General features: G+C 36.3%; 2 protein-coding genes across 2 annotated transcripts; both read left to right on the top strand.

Annotated features, from left to right (window-relative positions):
• The first annotated feature begins 1,736 nt into the window (after positions 1-1,736).
• Positions 1,737-2,672, top strand: LOC120860831 (olfactory receptor 4F6-like). The gene has a single exon (XM_040236537.1). The coding sequence runs from the start codon at positions 1,737-1,739 to the stop codon at positions 2,670-2,672; it is 936 nt and encodes a 311-aa protein (XP_040092471.1).
• An 18,109-nt stretch (positions 2,673-20,781) lies between these two features.
• LOC120860828 (olfactory receptor 4F6-like) lies at positions 20,782-21,645 on the top strand (the record flags this gene model as incomplete). The annotated part of the gene is made up of 1 exon (XM_040236535.1): positions 20,782-21,645. A coding segment is annotated over exon 1 (864 nt), but the record flags the coding sequence as incomplete, so codon positions are not given.
• Positions 21,646-21,650: the final 5 nt, after the last annotated feature.

Here is a 21,650-nt window from a genome sequence, read left to right as displayed (position 1 = left end):
TCTGTGTCAGTAGTCTTATATTTTTTTCTCATTTTAAAATTGGTATACCACACTTCTTTTCTTTATCTATCTGGAGGAACTAATTTTCTATTAAGAAATATTAGTCATCTGTCTGATATTTTATAACTTATTTTTCAGTGTGCTTTCAGTTTTTATTTTATTGTGCTTATATTTCAATATAAGAGATCTCTATGTAGAAAGTGAAAGTGAAGTAGCATAGTTATGTCTGACTCTTTGCAACCCTGTGGACTGTAGCCATCTGGTTCCTCCATCTGTGGGATTTTCTAGGCAAGAATATTGGAGTGTGTTGCCATTTCCTTCTCCAGGGGATCTTCCTGACTCAGGGATGGAACTTGGGTCTCTCGATTTGCAGGCAGACTCTTTACCATCTGAGCCACCAGGGAATCCCCATCTACATGTAGATATTTATACAAAACTAGGTATATATCTGTATCTAAGTATAGTAGGAACTGAATATTGTGAATATATATTTCCTTCCTCATTTGTTAATTAGAGATATTCCTTGAATGAATCTTCTATCTTAAACATTTGCTTAAATGTTGTTTTTCTCTCTTTTGGTTTGTTGCCCTTTTAGATGTTTAAATATCCTTTTGAAACTTTCTTGAGTTTATGATGAGAGGCAATAACCTATGTATTTACAAGTTTATTTGTTGTACCAACACCATTGACTGACTAATTCACCCTCTCCACGTTGCTGCTAAGTCACTTCAGTCGTGTCCAACTCTATGTGACGCCATGGACGGCAGCCCACCAGGCTCCCCCGTTCCTGGGATTCTCCAGGCAAGAACACTGGAGTGGGTTGCCATTTCCTTCTCCAATGCATGAAAGTGAAAAGTGAAAGTGAAGTCGCTCAGTCTTGTCCGACTGTTCGCGACCCCATGGACTGCAGCCTACCAGGCTCTCCCGTTCATGGGATTTTCCAGGCAAGAGTACTGGAGTGGGGTGCCATTGCCCTCTCCACATTGATGTGATTTGAATCTCAATAGTCTCTTGAGGTCATTCTAAGTTTATTCTGGCCCTCTCCTTCCATTCTTTACATTAAGGCTTTTATAACTGTCTGAAAGCAGAAATATGATAAGCTGGAGCTGAGTATCCCCCCAGATTTTCTACTGCTCTTAGGGTAAAAAGCAAAATTCTTATCGTGGATCCAAGATTTCATCCTGTTTGGCCTATTTCTCCAGCCTGATCTCAGCCATTCACATTCTTGCCTTTGTGTCTCAGGGCCTTTGCATATGGCCTTTCCAAAGTCTGGACTATTCTACTTGCTTTCAGTGGTAACTCCTGTTTTGCAGAGTCTGAATAAGCATGATGGTGATGTGTCACATTGTCGTAGCCCTCTGATATTTCCTTCAAATTAGTTGCCAGAGATGTACCTATAATTAAAGTTATTTAATTCCAATATCTACCTATATCTACCCATCTAGATCTAGCCTGTAAAGTTTCAAAAGTCAGAATTACTGTTTCACCTCACAACTTGACATTGGACTTAGAATATAGTGGATACTCATTAGGATATCAGTTACACTCATTAGCTGTGTTACTTGAAAAAATAAAAGCATGATATTTTCATAACATATTAATGGCTATTAGTGAAGATTTTTTTCTTCATAAAACTGACTTTGATAAAAGCTTAAATCTGTTACTTTAAATATTGACATTTGATAAGTTCTTTGGTTATTTTGTTTCTGGATTTTAGGTATCATCAGAAAAAGCCAATGTATGAAAGAAATGACTCTTCGGTGTCTGAATTTGTGTTCTTGGGACTTTCTACCTCTAGACCAGTGCAGCATTTCCTCCTTGCCTTCTCTACAGTGTTTTATGTAACAATTGTTCTGGGGAATCTCCTTGTTGTGTTTGCAGTGACCTTTGACCCTCATCTACATTCCCCCATGTACTTCCTTTTAGCCAACCTCTCATTTCTTGATTTGTGTCTTTCTACCTTAACGGTGCCTAAGATGATCTCTGACCTCCACTCTGGGCACAAAACCATATCCTTCCAGGCATGTGTCACCCAGATATTTGTCCTTCACATCTTGGGTGGATCTGAGATGGTGCTGCTCACTGCCATGGCCTTTGACCGCTATGTGGCCATATGTAAGCCCCTGCACTATCTGACCATCATGAGCCAACGGGTGTGCCTTTTGCTTCTGTGTGGTGCTTGGGCTATTGGCCTCATTCACTCAGTGGTCCAGTTAGCTTTTGTGATCCATTTGCCTTTCTGTGGTCCTAATGAAATTGACAGTTTTTACTGTGACCTTCCTTGGTTTATCAAACTTGCCTGCATAGATTCCTACAGAATGGAATTCATGGTCACTGCCAACAGTGGGTTCATATCCATGGGCACTTTCTTCTTGTTGATCATCTCCTATGTTTTCATCCTGGTCACTGTATGGAAACGCTCTTCAGATGGTTTGCACAAGGCCCTCTCTACTTTGTCAGCACACATCACTGTGGTGGTTTTGTTCTTTGGACCCTGCATCTTTGTTTACATGTGGCCATTTCCCACGGTGCCAGTGGATAAGTTTCTTGCCATTTTAGACTTTCTGGTTACACCCATCCTGAATCCTGCCATTTACACACTGAGGAACAAAGACATGAAGATGGCTATCAAGAGACTGAGTTGTCAGCTCTTGAATTTGAAGATCTCTTAAGTAACTCATGGGTGCACAAGTTACTTCAGACAACTTCATGTAATACAAATGGTTAAATAAATATACAAAATTTGGGGCTCTTTTTTTCTGAAGTTAAGCTGGATTAAAACTCAGCATTCAAAAGACTATGATCATGACATCTGGTTCCATCACTTCATGGTGAAAAGATGAAACAACGCAGTGACAGACTTTATTTTCTTGGGCCCCAAAATTACTGTGAATGGTGACTGCACCCATGAAAGACACTTGTGCCTTGGAAGAAAACCAATGTCCAATCAAAACAACATATAAAAGCAGAGCCACTGCCAACAGTGGTCCATCTAGTCAAAGCTATGGTTTTTCCAGTAGTCATGTATGGATAAGTCATGTATTGGACCATAAAGAAAGCTGAATGCCAAAGAATCGATGCTTTTGAACTGTGATGTTGGAGAAGACCCTTGAGAGTCCCTTGGACTGCAAGGAGATCAAACCAGCCAGTCCTAGAGTAAATCAGTCTCCTGAATTTTCACTGGAAGGATTGATTCTGAAGCTGAAGTTCCAATACTTTGGCCACCTGATGTGAAGAACTGACTAATTGAAAAAGACCCTGATGCTGGAGAAGATTGAAGACAGGAGGAGAAGGGGATTACAGAGGATGAGATGATTGGAAGGCAACACTAACTCTATGGGCATGAGTTTGAGCATTCTCTGGGAGCTAGTGATGGACAGGAAAGCCTGGCATGCTGCAGTCCACGTGGTCACAGAGTCAGCCATGACAGAGTGACTGAACTTAACTGAACTGACCATTTTATAATGTTTAGACTAGACCATTGGTTATGAGGTTACATTCAATTATCTTGTTAAATCTCTAGATAATGATTTGTCAGCCAAATTGAAGTCCCAGGAAATATTTGGACAGTTTTGGAAAAGCAGTGATTATAGACTTAGTGTCTACTGAAAGTATGGCCTTATGCAGCAGACTGCCTGTATTCAATTAATCAACTGAATTTTATTAATTCAATAAATTAATTAATGTAGAACTAATATATGCAAACTTTTCAGAAAACTATGAAATGGCTAACACTCTTTAAAGTGCTAGATATGAATAATTACATTTATCTTTCTTTCTGAAAGACAAAAATATGTATGAGGGAGTATTTATGGGCTGGAAATAAAAACAGAGTGTGAGAAGTGGAGTAGAAGGAAAACAGAGCAGATACTATAATAGAGATTGACAGTAGGAAGGAAAACAAAAAGGATAGCCTTATAAACAGTATATTTTATGAGTCTGAAATACACTTTCCTTGTTTGTCTCAATTCCAGTGGACTCAAATCATTCTCCAATTGACTTAGGACAGGAAAATTTATGTATGTGTTGGTGTTTCACAGTTTTTGAAACTGTGACTTAATTCATCAATAAATATTCCTCAAACATCAGAATGTGTTGATATGATCATGGCCTAGGTGTTATTATTAATATACAACAACTATTCTTTCCAAATTGTTGCTGACTATTTTCTATAGTAACTCATCTTATCTAACTCTACTGTGTCTCAAAACATGGGTTTCAAATATGTGTTAGTGTGTATGGTCTATGTAAATTATAAAACTTATTTAATTTATAGCTGGCTTTGACAACTAGAAGACTGAGCCAGGTTCACTGTGAAGCTATGAAAAGATCCTATGTCCTGAGTATTTGTGATCCACAATTCTTTCAGGATTATGAAATCAGTTTTTAATTTTATATTTTTCCTGTTCACAATTATTTAATTGCTTTGATTTACACTTTTAGTGGATTCTTGTTAGCTACATTAAATTAGGAAGTACAATATAAAGCCAGAACTCTGAGGAATTTGCCAAAAGTATTTGAAAGTAGCAGGAGAATGGAGAAGACTGAAGTTCTAAGCTCAAAATTTCTGAAAGGCAATACTGAATTACCTGAATCTGTCAGGCTGAGGAGTTAAAGATCTATTAGAATCATAAGCCAAACGTGGAAGGGTTATATCCATGGCACAGGATCAAACCTGAGTGTACCAAGTCTTCCAAAATCTACAATGCAGATTTGAATAAGGTCAGTACTTGATTGGATTGAAGGCATCACGCCTTAACATTTTCTGCCTCATACAGGAAAGAGTAGATTATTTCTGAAGGAATTTATTACATCAGAGGTACATGATCTTTCATATACAATGTGTAAAATAGAAAAAAGTAACTATGGAATATGCAAGAAGTGGGAACATGTGATTGATAATTAGAAGCAAGTGAGTAAAGAGAAGCAGACCAAATATGGCTCAATTTGTGAAATCAGAAGAGAGCATAAAATAATTGATATAGTTAAAGAGAGAGACATTAAGAAGTTGAAAAACTGAAAAAAAATTGTACAGAGAAACAGAATATCTAAGAAAGAACCAATTGATTTTAGAAATGAAAAAGAAATGTATAATATTATGAATTTAAGAAGGCTTAAAAATGGACTGGACACAGCAGAAGAAAACAAAATCAGTCGATTCAAGACAAATCAATAGATATTATCCAAAGTGAGTACAAATATATAAGAGAATAAGAATATCAGAATATATGTGCATATATACATACACATATGAAAATAGCAGTTATTTTATTTAAGATTTATCCCTGAGATTCTCTATTGGAAATGTTACAAACTACACAGGACCATGTCATCTTTAGAAAGTAATATGGAATTGGTAGTATATCTAGATACATGGATTTCATATAAATGGATGTAGACTTGTATAACATTTTGAGGAAGATTTCTGAAGAAAAGTTTTGTTTTGTTTAATGTAGTAATGAATAATTTGCAAACTTTGAACATAATCTAGTTCTTAAAGGCTATTTGAATACTTCGGAGAATTAAAGGATTGCTGATTCCAAAGTTACTTTTTGACCTACCTGTATGGTGAACTGTCTAACCCATTTATGAATATGAAGGGAAAAGCAAATTCTCCAAAGGTTGTTAATATAGACATCTTTGTGTTTAATATGTATCTTTTAAAGAATTTGCATTATCACAAATGACTAAAACATGATATTGAGGGAACAAATTTCTCTCCAGATTAGGATTATGATTCAACTTTCTTTCTGAATATGATTAGGAATACTTAATGATTACTTTTATAGATATGACTACAGAAGGTAATAGAATGTTAACTAATTAATAGAATAATTTATCATTTTTCATAGATAAATATAGCAATATAATGCGCTAACTTATTAAACTTTAGAGAAGTTCTATGTGAAATGCTCTTCTAAAAGAAATGCATAGAATGATAGAAAATTTTCAGATATGGTGTCGGTGTTGAAGTAACAAAAGAAGAGTAATAATTAATGTTAAAATTCTTATTAATTTAAGGTCATTATTGAGAACAATAAAAATCATACTTAGAAAGCCTGGCCGAATTTCCCAAACAAAAACTCATTTTGACAAATCTGGAATACTAAAGAATTGACACAAAACTTTCATCAAGAGATATACATGATTTCCGTATGTGAATTGGGGAACTCTTCCCTGTCTTAAGTAACAGAATAGGTGTGGCTAATTTAAGGAACTCACAGAAGACTTTCTGATAATTTGAGATGATGAAATACTAACAGAAATCCACAGTCTCTCATCATACTCTCTTAATGGCATTTCTAATCTCTTTATTTCTGAAAGTATAAACGACTGGATTTAGTAGTGGTGTGATGATCACATAAAATATAGCAAGGAACTTGCCCACCCAAGTAGTGCTGAGTGGAAACAGATAGATGAAGATGCAGGCCCAAGGAATAACACGACTACTGTGATGTGGGTAGTGCAAGTGGAGAGAGCCTTGGATGCCCTGTCCATTGATTGATGGCAGACAGTAAGCAGAATATAAAAGTAAAAAATCAGCAAAGAATGAAGCAGATGGTCACCAAGTACCCCACTGTCAGCATTTATCAACATTTTGAGAATATCAGTGTCCATGCAAGCTAGCTTGATCACCAAATATCACAGAAAAACTATCCAATTCTCTAGGTCCACAGAAAGGCTATTGTATAATTATAGCTAGTTGGCTTATTGAATGCCCAAAGCCAATGATCCATGGTGTCATCACTAGCTGAATGCACATTTGTGTGTTCATGATGCTAGAGTAATGGAGTGCCTTGCAGATGGCCACATAATGGTCATAGGCTATAGACACAAGCAGCACCATCTCACCACCCTCTTCAAAGAAAAGAGGAACAAAAGCAATCTGACACATGCATGCCTTAAAGGAGATGGTCTTGTTTGCTTTGAGAAAGTTTGAGATCAGTTTAGGATTAGTTACTGTTGAAAGTCAGTGAAAAAAAGATTGGCTAACAGGAAGTACATTGAGGAGTGGAGATGAAGGTCAGCAGTAATTAAGAAAATAAAGAAGATGTTGCCCAAAATGGTGATTAAATAAAGTGAAGAAAATATCTAGGAGGAAGGCCTAGAGTTGTCATGAGTCACACAGCCTGGGGAAGATAAATTCAGACACCACAAATTGGTTATTTCTTCCATTTATTCAGTTTATTCTAATTTTAGCTGAAGAAAAGACATAAAAATATTTTTTCTGAATCAAGCAAGTTTCTTATTTATTGGTGATGGAAGCATATCCTTATATAATCACTTTGGAAAAAAATTTGTGCTTTTCTTATAAAGCTCAATACTCACACATCCTATGGTCCAGCAATTTCAGTCTTATGTGTATGCTCAAGATAAATTCTTACAACTGTACATATAGAAATATTTATAATTATGCATATAAACAGGACAATGGAATATTATTCAGAATCATAGCATATAAGGTACAACTATATAAAATGACAGATATATAGCTTTTTGATACATCATAATGAAGAAAAAGAGGTTAGCATAATTTTTGTAAAGTAAACAGCAATATAAAAATGCTATATTTTGTAGGAACTTCTATATATAACTATCTATTAAAAATGATATAGGTAACTCCAACTGTGGGAAGCTAAGGATCAGGAAAAGTATGAACACATTATCAGCTGTATATTATTAACTGTTTAGGTCATATATTAGTCATGTTTTTAATAGGTATAGTTTTATTATTGAATAAACAAGCATAAAAATTCAAAATGACCATTGAAAAAGATGATGAATATGCTATGAATCAAGAATTATGATCAATTCAATGCTGTGGACCTGAGGTTTAGTCTGGATTTACCCTCCCTGTTGTCTATAACTGAAGCTATTGATGATACTGTTTTTGTTTAAGTCCACAGAGTTATCAGGTACCAAGGATAAAAATAAAAATAGAATTAGAAAGCTATAGATGTAGTAGGGGCTTTTAATTTTTTCCAGTGTGGTAAACAGAAATTTATTGAATATTTTCTTACTATGAACTGTGATCATTTTTGAGCACTTCAGTGAAGAAGAAATAGCTTGTAGGTGGTGTATGTTATATCATAGAATAAAAGTGTATGCCTGCCTTTTCACCTAATACTAGCTTAATAGGCTGTCAATGTTATTTTAGTTAAATTAGAAAGGGCAAAATATTGCTGCTATATAAAACTATATTAATAATACAGTTAATTATATAAAATAAGCATGTAATTTTTAACTCTAATCTAAGTAAAAGAAGTAAGCCTAAATATTCTGAGTATAGTTGTAAAAAAGGTCTTGTAGGTCTTCATAGAACTGTTCAACTTCAGCTTCTTCAGTGTTACTGGTTGGGGCATAGACTTGGATTACTGTGATATTGAATGGTTTGCCTTGGAGATGAACAGAGACTATTCTGTCATTTTTGAGACTGTATCCAAGTACTGCATTTCAGACTCTTTTGTTGACCATGATGGCTACTCCATTTCTTCTGAGGGATTCCTGCCTGCAGTAGTGGATATAATGGTCATCTGAGTTAAATTCACCCATTATACGGGACTGGAATGCAAAAGTAGGAAGTCAAGAAACACCTGGAGTAACAGGCAAATTTGGCCTTGGAATGCGGAATGAAGCAGGTCAAAGACTAATAGAGTTTTGCCAAGAAAATGCACTGGTCATAGCAAACACCCACTTCCAACAACACAAGAGAAGACTCTACACATGGACATCACCAGATGATCAACACCGAAATCAGATTGATTATATTCTTTGCAGCCAAAGGTGGAGAAGCTCTATACAGTCAACAAAAACAAGACCAGAAGCTGACTGTGGCTCAGATCATGAACTCCTTATTACCAAATTCAGAGTTAAATTGAAGAAGTAGGGAAAACCGCTAGACCATTTAGGTATGACCTAAATCAAATCCCTTATGATTATACAGTGGAAGTAAGAAATAGATTTAAGGGCCCAGATCTGATAGATAGAGTGCCTGATGAACTATGGAATGAGGTTCGTGACACTGTACAGGAGACAGGGATCAAGACCATCCCCACGGAAAAGAAATGCAAAAAAGCAAAATGACTGTCTGGGGAGACCTTACAAATAGCCGTGAAAAGAAGAGAAGTGAAAAGCAAAGGAGAAAGGGAAAGGATGTGAATGCAGAGTTCCAAAGAATAGCAAGAAGAGATAAGAAAGCCTTCTTCAGCCATCAGTGCAAAGAAATAGAGGAAAAGAACAGAATGGGAAAGACTAGAGATCTCTTCAAGAAAATTAGAGATACCAAGGGAACATTTCATGCAAAGATGGGCTCGATAAAGGACAGAAATGGTCTGGACCTAACAGAAGCAGAATATATTAAGAAGAGGTGGCAAGAATACACAGAAGAACTGTACAAAAAAGATCTTCACAACCTGGATAATCACAATGGTGTGATCATTCATCTAGAGCCAGACATCCTGGAATGTGAAGTCAAGTGAGCCTTAGGAAGCGTCACTATGAACAAAGCTAGTGGAGGTGATGGAATTCCAGTTGAGCTGTTTCAAATCCTAAAAGATGATGCTGTGAAAGTGCTGCAGTCAATATGCCAGCAAATTTGGAAAATTCAGCAGTAGCCACAGGACTGGAAAAGGTCAGTTTTCATTCCAATCCCAAAGAAAGGCAATGCCAAAGAATGCTCAAACTACCTCACAATTGCACTCATCTCACATGCTAGTAAAGCAATGCTCAAAATTCTCCAAGCCAGGCTTCTGCAATACATGAACCGTGAACTTCCTTATTTTCAAGCTGGTTTTAGAAAAGGCAGAGGAACCAGAGATCAAATTGCCAACATCCATTGGATCATGGAAAAAGCAAGAGAGTCCCAGAAAAACATATATTTCTGCCTTATTGACTATGCCAAAGCCTTTGACTGTGTGGATCACAATAAACTGTGGAAAATTCTGAGAGAGATGGGAATACCAGACCACCTGACTTGCCTCTTGAGAAATCTGTATGCAGGTCAAGAAGCAACAGTTAGAAGTGGACATGGAACAACAGACTGGTTCCAAATAGGAAAAGGAGTACATCAAGGCTGTATATTGTCACCCTGCTTATTTAACTTCTATGCAGAGTACATCATGAGAAACGCTGGACTGGAAGAAACACAAGCTGGAATCAAGATTGCCAGGAGAAATATCAATAACCTCAGATATGCAGATGACACCACCCTTATGGCAGAAAGTGAAGAGGAACTAAAAAGCCTCTTGATGAACGTGAAAGAGGAGAGCGAAAAAGTTGACATAAAGCCCAACATTCAGAAAACGAAGATCATGGCATCCAGTCCCATCACTTCATGGGAAATAGATGGGGAAACAGTGGAAACAGTGTCAAACTTTATTTTTGGGGGCTCCAGAATCACTGCAGATGGTGACTGTAGCCATGAAATTAAAAGACGCTTACTCCTTGGAAGAAAAGTTATGACCAACCTAGATAGCATATTCAAAAGCAGAGACATTACTTTGCCGACTAAGTTCCGTCTAGTCAAGGCTATGGTTTTTCCAGTAGTCATGTATGGATGTGAGAGTTGGACTGTGAAGAAGGCTGAGCGCCGAAGAACTGATGCTTTTGAACTGTGGTGTTGGAGAAGACTCTTGAGAGTCCCTTGGACTGCAAGGAGATCCAACAAGTCCATTCTGAAGGAGATCAGCCCTGGGATTTCTTTGGAAGGAATGATGCTAAAGCTGAAACTCCAGTACTTTGGCCACCTGATGCAAAGAGTTGACTCATTGGGAAAGACTTTGATGCTGGGAGGGATTGGGGGCAGGAGGAGAAGGGGACGACAGAGGATGAGATGGCTGGATGGCATCACAGACTCAATGGACGTGAATCTGAGTCAACTTCCAGAGTTGGTGATGGACAGGGAGGCCTGGCATGCTGTGATTCATGGGGTCGCAGAGTCGGACACAACTGAGAGACTCAACTGAACTGATAGTTGGTAAATCAAATGAGTTAGCGCAGAATTCACAAAATAATCAAAAGTTAGGAAAATTAAAAATAAGAATTGAAAACAATAAAACAATAATTTCATTTTATTCTTTGAACTGCCAATTTTAGGGCCATAAGAAAGCTATATCTCCCTGTTTCTTTGTATCTCCCTGTCACTCTCTGAATACCTCTCATACGATAGAAATTTTCACCCACATTGTCTAAAATAATCTTCACAATAACCAAATAAAATAAGTTAAATATTCTTACTATTCTGAGTTTGGCTCTCAGTGTAATCTGTTGGAGTTTCAGAGTGAGAAATAGCATGACTAAAGTGTAATCCCATTGTTTTCTGATGCCAGGCCATCTTCTGTGTTGTCATTCTTTCTCTCCTGTTCAGTTCTAAGAGTATAATTCCATTTCCAGGGTAACTATTAATTATTACAGGCTTTGAGAGATTTCTCTCCATAATCTCTATCAAACTCTTTCCAGAGTTAAATTAATAACCATCACTTTTCTCAATATTTGAAATTTCTATTAATTACAGTTACATATCTGTGTCCAGAACATAGTTTTCCTTAACTCAAAGAAAACTGTAGACCCTGATGATTGTGGATCTGTGACTAACTGAATATTACCTCAAAGAGGGCACCTCTGTAGCTGTAAGACCCTGTAGCAGTTACTCATTTTGATGCTCTAGGGAGTCCAAAGTTTCAAAATGTACCTTGGAAGGGAAAGATATTTCTGAAAGCTATGCAAAAATTCCTATGCAAAAATTCCAAACCATTCTAATTAGTGTGCATGGAATTATGGCATTAAAAGATTGTCTTAAATATGACAGAGAAAGAGAACCAAGGGATAAATTAAGAAGTTTACAAAGTGTAGTGTAGAGTGTATTGTCTTACCAGAGAGAAACCATGGGGTCACAAACAGTTGGGCACAAGGGAGCGTATTATCAATATTCTTCAGAATATTGTAAGGGAAGCTTACCTTTTATTTGCATTTATACAATATTATAGGATTTAGTCTTAAGGACAAGAATCCAACATTTTAGTGGTCTGAGAAGGAAATATGATAACATGTGTCTATCTGCCCATGGCTGTTGCATTTTTTTCATCAGAAGAATACAATTATTCAGATATTGGTGGTTATGGTTTCAGTTTCTTTTCTATGCAGTTACATACTTAAATGTGCACATGTGCACTCATGTATATATATATATATATATATACACACACACACACACACATGTATGGTAGAGTTTTTCCTTTGAGATATAGAGTATGGAAGAATATTTTAAATTCAATTAATTTAAAATAATATTATGCTTAACTATATTTCATTCAATGTAAATGGTTGTTTTAAAGAAATAAAGAGAAATTAGAGAAAATTTATTCAACTGCACATTTTTAGTGCTCTTTTCGGACTTTGGGAATGAATGGCAGGGTTTGGAAAGCAGGCATGAAAAGAATGAAGCAGAAGAGTGGGATTATTACACTTGACATTAACTATGTAGATAGTGTCAGTGATGTCAATCCACCGCTAGTCAACTCGGCTTATGATCAGGCATAAGAGGGTCTTCTGTCTTGACACACTGGAAACAGTGAAAAGTTAGGTGTTTGTCAGAGGATGATGAATTCATGGGAATGAATGAATATGTGAAGCACAGGAGATTTTAGTGTAATGAAATTCTTTATGATAACTGTAATTTCGAATATATTGTTTTAGGCATTTGCCGTGTCTTCCGTGAGGGTAAATATACAATGGCACTCTAGAAACAATGAGCACATGTTTATTTCTAATTTCATTATCTATAAACAGAATCAGGGATCTTTGAAGATAGGGCTATTGTTGGAATAGGAAATTAAGATACAAGATAATCTGGGAGCATCTTTTAGTCCCAGAGAATAAGGGAATGCTCAAACATACATAAACTCACAAAAGTTGATGTGGCTATACACCAAAGAGGCTTAAGAGCCAAATGAAAATGCTCCCAATAGCAGTATTTGATTATAATCCAGATTATAAAATGAATATCCATGATTTCATACTAATGTAAATGACTGAATAAATTAGTGCTTGGGGTAGCAAAGTAATCACTCATGCAGGAGAATTAGAGATAAATTGTGTAATACGCTACCCTAATCAAGGGGAGCATAGCTACCCATTCCTTAAATGTGGGCTGAGTATAGTGACTTTTCTCAAAATACAGTGTGGATAGTACGGAAAGTAAATCTACAGTGAGGGAACCTGCCATTTCAGTCAAATGATTAAGGTCAACATCAGCAGACATAAATCATGGTGATGGTATAGACACTTGATGGCAGGTGTCAAAAATGGCAGATCACCTGTGGTGTGTGTCCCCTGAACCCAGAACTTTGGTGTAATCATGAGAAAATGCCAAATACATTTCAGTGGGGTGATACCCTTCATACTTTGCAGTTCCTCACAAAGTTAAGCAGAATTATCATCAAACTCATCAATTCTGCTCCTAGTCTTTAACCCCAAAGAATTAAAAACAAGTATTAAAATCTTGTACATGAATATCTAGAACTATTCACAATGGGCAAAGGTGTTCATCCAAATGTTCATCTGCTGATGAATGGACTGACAAATGTGATAATCCATACAGAGGAATACCATTCAGACACAAACGTGTATCAAATACATATTTCAATAGGGATGAAAATAGTTTTATCTAGGTCGAAGTGATGATCCCACAATATAATGAATGCCTAAATACCATTGGTTTGTAGCTCTCAAACGGTTGATTTTACATTATATTAATTTATCTTGATAACATAAAATGTAACACTAAAAAGATAAATTAGTAAATATTATTTTCCACTATGAATTAAGGTTTTAGTTATCAACTTTTTTTAGCTTTTTTGTTTTTTTAAAATACTTGGATAATGTGCATTTTTGATGTAAAAAAGATTGCTACAATTCTAACACTAAGTTTTTGTTCATCTCTTTCTAGGCTGAATGTTATGTAGAAATTAGTCTAAGTTTTTGTAAAATGAGAATAATAGCAGTTTAACAAAAAGAATTTTAGTACAATATGTTGAAATGTAGCTCTTATAATAATGTTAAATTTTATAAGAATGGTGATATTTGATCTTCTGTGTGTACACATTGCTTTTCTGAGCAGTATTATAGAGTTAGAGATATTAAGTATGTCCAGAGTTAGTTAATGAATAAAAAAATCACAGTGCTGAATGCCAAGGTACACAAATTATTTCCCCTTAACTGAGAAGTCACAGTCTTATTTCTCATCAGGTGAGGAAGAATATGGGATTTCCATCTCACTATTTGTTTAGACATAATAAATGAGATCATATAGGTATTATACTCAGAAAAGTGAAAATCTTAATAGACTTGTGAACTTCTTTTTAATACATCATGGCATTGATCTAAAAAAGAAGCAGCATAGCTAGGGAATGAATTCATAAACTTTGAGATAAGAATATTATTTCACTTGAATATTCATTTTGACTTTAGTATTCTGACCTTTTCCAACATATTTATTTCTGTTTTTAAGATATTATCATGGCCAAAATGGGATTGGTAATTTTATCAATGAGGTAAAAGCAGGGATAGGGTTTCTAGGAATATTGCATGAATATGTTTCATTAGAATTTGAAATAATTTTTACTAATGAGTGTGTTAATAGGCATTCCTTTTTCACTAGTATTGGTCTAAATGATATTGATCAGCAGGTATTAAAATTTTAGAAGATGCTGAGTTTCCTTGAATATGTATTGCTGTCACAGTTTATTAATCATAGCTTCCTTTTATTCTCATTTACTTTTAAAATCAAGCTTCTAATATTTTTTCTTCTCTTAATGGCATGGGAATTCAAGGTAGAAATCTCATAATAAACGGCCTGGGGACTCAGGTCGCTGCATTATCAAAGGGCCACCTAAAAGTGTTGTTAGAGCTGGAGCAGTTGTAAGGAGTACTAACCACAGAGATCAAAGAGGGAAACACTTTTTAAGAGGTTCATTTATAGTGAAAATATTGTTTTCTGGGGCCTTTTTGGGGGAAGTGAGGTCAGGTAAGTGGGGACAGTATAATTTAAGTGAATAGCCTTTTAAAATCACCAGCTGCTTTCCCTCTATGGGCAAAGTATAGCAACTCTGCTACAACATTTCAAAAATTCTACCCCCTGCCCCCTGCACCCTGCCTTCCACTCTTTCTCATCTCTATTTCTATTTTTCAATTCAGCATGCATTTGTTGAAACTATACAAGTGCCAGCCTTTCCAAGGGGAAGTCTGAGTTTTCTCGAGGCTTGAAGCTCTTTATAACGCCTGTACTATGGCACTACTGAGCGACTTCCCTTTCACTTTTCACTTTCCTGCATTGGAGAAGGAAATGGCAACCCACTCCAGTGTTCTTGCCTGGAGAATCCCAGGGACAGGGGAGCCTAGTGGGCTGCCGTCTGGGGTCACACAGTGTCGGACACGACTGAAGCGACTTAGCAGCAGTAGTATCTTAATTACCAGGGAAATTATTGGACATGGATTATATTTCACTTAGATCTAGGAAGGACCTTGGGAACTGGTTTTGATGTGAATCATCTTTGACGTCATTTTTTTCATGGCAATTTCTAGAACGAAAATTGTTTTTTAATTCCACTAGCATCAGTTTTCAATGAGAATAATATAAAAAAACAGTGTGTTTACCAAGAAACTATTATCAGTTTTCAAGGTATATGCACATGCATGCCCACAGCCATCCAACTCCTTGTCTTCTCTTCCAAAATCACACGATTTCGTATGGCCATAATTTCTGACTAAGACATAGTCCCTGCTCTCAAGAAGCTCATACCCTTTGCAGAGGAGACAGAGAAACCAGTCAATTGTAAATTATACTGTCATGAAAAAGTTATCATGAGAACCTCACAAGTAAGATGTGGTAGCAGGGTGGAAGAAGATCTCATGCAGACTGGGGGGTATCACTGCGGAATAACTGACAGAAATTTTAGAACAAGATGTAATCGGCCAAGGGAAAAATGTAGGGAAAACTATAGGGCAGAACAAAAGTGTGAGTAACCCTCATATCAATGAAAGAACAATTGTCCTAGTAGTTCAAGAGATTAGTGAGGTGGAGTCATGAGATCAGAGGCTGAGAAAAAGGGTTGTAGACTGTTGCATTATGTGCGCTGCTGAGACATTATGAAGAGAGAAGTTACTGAGACTTTGTGATTGGTGAGCAGGCAAAAAAGACTCAGGAACCACTCCTAAGGTATGCTGTTCTGACTGCTTCCTTTTTAATTGTTATGCTGTTCCTCCTTGCTTGCTTCTATTCTCTCCTTTTTCTTTTCGCTACTGTCCCTGTCTCTTCTGTCTCCTCTCTTTTCTTTTCTTTTCATCAGAGTCTCTTTCCTTACTACTATCAATCAGCTAGATGATAGATATATTTTATAGCCACTAGCAGTAGACTGCCACAAAGAGAAGATTTTTTTCTTGGCCATTGATTTCTTATGGACAACACTTTCTGTTAGGGAGCTATTGTGATTTTCTATGAGTAAACAGTTGTTGACACACTTGTAAAACTTTATTTCAGTTTTTTAATGCTTGATTAAGTGGTACTACCAACACTACAATCTGAATTTGAAGGGTTATACATCTGGGATTCTTATTCTGTATTTTCACAATAAATTTCATTTTTAAGTCAAAAGCCAGTACCAGGTTGTTTTGAAACATTTGAATAATACAGAAATGTAGGCCTTAGGAGATGAAAGCCACATGTATCCTATTTTGAGGATTCACTATTGGTAATATTTGGTGTGCAGTTTTGGAACTTTTTTTCAAGTACAAACATTAGTTTCATAAAAGAATTCTGCTTTTGCCATTAGAGGCTCTTGCTTTAATCCAGTATTTGGATGGTTGTTTAGTTGTTTCCAGTTATTTAAATATGTATAAAAAACTGCCATCAGCATTTTACCAATTTAAGACATAGCACTGATCATCATGTAACAATTTTTGCAGGAATTAAAACTTGACTATGAATATACATACCCAAATATCTTACTCTAAAACTTTTGACTTCTCATCTAGTTGATGATCAGAGAAGGCAATGGCACCCCACTCCAGTACTCTTGCCTGGAAAATCCCGTGGATGGAGGAGCCTGGTGGGCTGCAGTCCACGGGGTCGCTAAGAGTAGGACACAACTGAGCGACTTCACTTTCACTTTTCATTTTTATGCACTGGAGAAGGAAATGGCAACCCACGCCAGTGTTCTTGCCCGAAGAATCCCAGGGACGGAGGAGCCTGGTGAGCTGCCGTCTATGGGGTCGCATAGAGTCGGACACGACAGAAGCAATTTAGCAGCAGCAGCAACTAGATGATGATAACCTTATGATTACTCATGAGAACAGTACCTGAATTTTCATGTACTATCAAATTTAACTCCGTTTCTGAATTGCTATGATGTCTCATGTATGATAGTATTTTGCTTTCTGCGACTGGCTTATTTCACTTTCTCCATGTTTAATCACAAGTTGCTCTTGTGCTTGTTGGAAATGGCAGGAAATTTTTGTTTTTTTAATTTATATATTATGTTGGTGTTTGTGTGGTGTGTGTGTGTATCACATTTGCTTTATCCATTCATTGATAATTAAAGAGAAAAACAGGAAAAAATAATCACCTAATTTTCTTACTATCAACAAAAATTTTAATTACTACTTTAAAAAAACTGAGCTTTTATTGGTCTTTGAAACAGCTTTAAGTATTTTTTTACATATGGAAACAAAGTGAATATACATTGTTTTGTATACCAGATAATGTATATTTTCAAATCTACATATTGCATGATCAAAGCCTTTAGATAGAGATTTGATTAAAGCTCCTTTGAAATGTCACACCCACTGCAGTTAACTCTGATGATTATCCCATTCATTCTCTCTTGCTCAGTCCAATTCTATTTTTTTCTGTTATTGGCTACAAAATCCTCCAGTCACTGCCCCTGTATCAGGGCCTCCTGGCACCACCCCTGCAGTGTTTCCTTTTGTCTACAAGACCCGCTGCATAACCATTACCCTCACAATGTCTTTCCTCACTGGCCTGGCTGCCTGCATGTCTATTCTTGGCTAAAACAGTTTCAAAGGGCTCCAACCACCTTATGCTGCTTTCTCACTGAGGCAGTGAGAGTTGTGTCCATGGGAGAGCCCAGGCGTGATGGTGTGGAGTGCCAAGAGAGGAGTGACAAGAGAGCGTGGGTGTTAGTGGTGTGGGGCCTGGAGGAAAGCTTAGTGGTGGCAGTGCAAGTGGGGGACTCCTGGTATTCAATTCAAATGTGGAACAAGCATCAGTAATTTGGTTTGTTTCAAGATACAATAGTTTAATATTATGTCTAAAAAAATAGCATGTATATTAGGTTGAACTCTATAAAATTGATATTTGATCTAATATGAACTGACTGAAAGAATGGTCTCTAATGACTCAAACTAATAAATGCATATAAGCTTGGAGAGGAACAATTTAGTGATAAGAATTAAAGATATACATTTTCTATTTTCTTCTTAGACATGCAAGTTTTAAAAATGGGTTTCCTGTATATCTTTCTTGTGAACTTCTCAGTTTTTAAATGTCTGTTATTCATATATTTCATAGCAATGAATTTTATTCCTATATATGAGTAATAATACTCTTCCAAGATGAAAGAACTATGATTATTTAATTCATATTCAATTAACTATGAATATGCTCCATAGTGGAGAAGGCAGTGGCACCCCACTCCAATACTCTTGCCTGGAAAATCCCATGGATGGAGGAGCCTGGTAGACTGCAGTCCATGGGGTCGCTTAGAGTCTGACACAACTGAGCAACTTCACTTTCACTTTTCACTTTCATGCATTGGAGAAGGAAATGGCAACCCACTCCAGTGTTCTTGCCTGGAGAATCCCAGGGACGGGGGAGCCTGGTGGGCTGCCATCTATGGAGTCACACAGAGTCGGACATGACTGAAGCGACTTAGCAGCAGTAGCAGCATGCTCCATTGCAGACATTTACGTTATTTGTAAATTTTCTTTTTATATTTTTTTATCATTGATGCCTCTTGTAGCTTAATTGTTAGTTTATCTAGTTTCAACATACTAAAAAATTTTTCTTTTTTACTGAAGTATAGTTGATTAACCATTTTGTATATTTTAGGTATACAGCAAAGTGATTCATTCATATATATATATATATACACACATATATATTCTTTTGAAGATTCTTTTCCATTAGAAATTATTGCAAGATATTAAATATAGTTGTCTTTGCTATGGAATAGTTTTTGCTATTTATCTGTTTTTTATATAGTAGTGTGTATATGTTTTTACTTAGTCATAAATAGTGAAAATTTTGAAGTTTAGGTATCTATTTCTACAGTACCTTCTAAACAAATTGAATTTTTTCTCTTTATCAGTGTATGAATGTGACTTTTTCCTCATAGCCTTATGTAAGATTGCATCAATTTTTTAAACCTTTGAAATTTGTTAATTCAGAACAGCACCCAACGCAATCTTATTTACATTTCTTTGAATACTAGTGACAATTTTACTTTTCATATGACTATCAGCTATTAGGACTTCTTCTGTGTCAGTCATCTTATGTTTTTCTCTTTGTAAATTTCGTATACCACACTTTCTATCTTTATCTATCTGAAGGAACTGATTTCATCATAGAAATATTAGTCATCTGTCTGATATTTTATAACTTGTTTTTCAGTGTGTTTTTAATTGTTATTTTATAGTGCTTATATATCTATATAAGATATCTATGTAGCTATATGCAAACTTTGTACATATACCTATATCTAAGTATAGTAAGAATTGAATATTATGGATAATGCCAACTATTTTTCCTCCCTCATTTGTTAACTAGATATTCTTAGAATGACTTTTAGATGTTAAATGTTTGTTAAAATATTATTTTTCTTTCTTTTGGTTTGTTACCCTTTTTGATGTTTAAATATCATTTTGAAACTCTCGAGTTTATGATGAGAGGCAATAATCTATGTATTTACAAATTTACCTGTTGTGCCAACACCATTGATTGAATAATTCACCCTGTCCACACTGGTGTGATATGATTCTTCAATAGTCTCTTGAGGTTACTCGTTTATTCTGGCCCTCTCCTTCCATTCTTTACATGGAGATTTTTATAACTCTCTGAAAACAGAAATATGATCCGCTGAATATCCCTCAAGATTTCCTACTGCTCTTAGGGTAAAAAGCAAAATTCTTATCGTGGATCCAAGATTTCATCCTGTTTGGCCTATTTCTCCAGCCTGATTTTAGTCATTCATATTCTTGTTCCCCTGGCCTGTGTCTCAGGGCCATGGCATTTCCAAAGTCTGGACTACTGTACTTACTTTCAGTGATAACTCATATTTTACAGAGCCTAACTAATCATGATGGTGATATGTCACATTATCATAGCCCTCTGATATTTCCTTCAAATTAGTTGTCAGAGATGTATCTGTATTTAAAGTTATTTAATGTTGATCTACCTGTATCTACCCATCCAGATCAAACCTGTAAAACTTCAAAAGTCAGATTTTCTGTTTCACCTCAGAACTTGACATATTGGACTTAGGTATAGTAAATACTCATTAGGATATGAGTTATACTCATTAGTTGCGTTACTTAGAGAAGTAAATTAATTCATGATATTTTATAAAATATTAATGGCTGTTAGTGAAGATTTTTTCCTTCACAAAACTGAATTTGATAAAAGCTTAAATCTGTTACTTTAAATATTGACATTTGATAAGTTCTTTGGTTATTTTGTTTCTGGATTTTAGGTATCATCAGAAAAAGCCAATGTATGAAAGAAATGACTCTTCGGTGTCTGAATTTGTGTTCTTGGGACTTTCTACCTCTAGACCAGTGCAGCATTTCCTCCTTGCCTTCTCTACAGTGTTTTATGTAACAATTGTTCTGGGGAATCTCCTTGTTGTGTTTGCAGTGACCTTTGACCCTCATCTACATTCCCCCATGTACTTCCTTTTAGCCAACCTCTCATTTCTTGATTTGTGTCTTTCTACCTTAACGGTGCCTAAGATGATCTCTGACCTCCACTCTGGGCACAAAACCATATCCTTCCAGGCATGTGTCACCCAGATATTTGTCCTTCACATCTTGGGTGGATCTGAGATGGTGCTGCTCACTGCCATGGCCTTTGACCGCTATGTGGCCATATGTAAGCCCCTGCACTATCTGACCATCATGAGCCAACGGGTGTGCCTTTTGCTTCTGTGTGGTGCTTGGGCTATTGGCCTCATTCACTCAGTGGTCCAGTTAGCTTTTGTGATCCATTTGCCTTTCTGTGGTCCTAATGAAATTGACAGTTTTTACTGTGACCTTCCTTGGTTTATCAAACTTGCCTGCATAGATTCCTACAGAATGGAATTCATGGTCACTGCCAACAGTGGGTTCATATCCATGGGCACTTTCTTCTTGTTGATCATCTCCTATGTTTTCATCCTGGTCACTGTATGGAAACGCTCTTCAGATGGTTTGCACAAGGCCCTCTCTACTTTGTCAGCACACATCACTGTGGTGGTTTTGTTCTTTGGACCATCCGTATTTGTTTACATGTGGCCATTTCCCACGGTGCCAGTGGATAAGTTTCTTGCCATTTTAGACTTTCTGGTTACACCCATCCTGAATCCTGCCATTTACACACTGAG

This window comes from Oryx dammah, unplaced genomic scaffold, assembly GCF_014754425.2.
Source record: "Oryx dammah isolate SB20612 unplaced genomic scaffold, SCBI_Odam_1.1 HiC_scaffold_11204, whole genome shotgun sequence".
Lineage (NCBI taxonomy): Eukaryota > Metazoa > Chordata > Mammalia > Artiodactyla > Bovidae > Oryx > Oryx dammah.
Note: the sequence above shows the minus strand (reverse complement) of the source record. Positions and strands in the feature narration are given on the sequence as shown.

Excerpts from the sequence above, each read along its gene's own strand:
- LOC120860831 (XM_040236537.1), top strand. The coding sequence starts at position 1,737 with ATGTATGAAAGAAATGACTCTTCGGTGTCTGAATTTGTGTTCTTGGGA.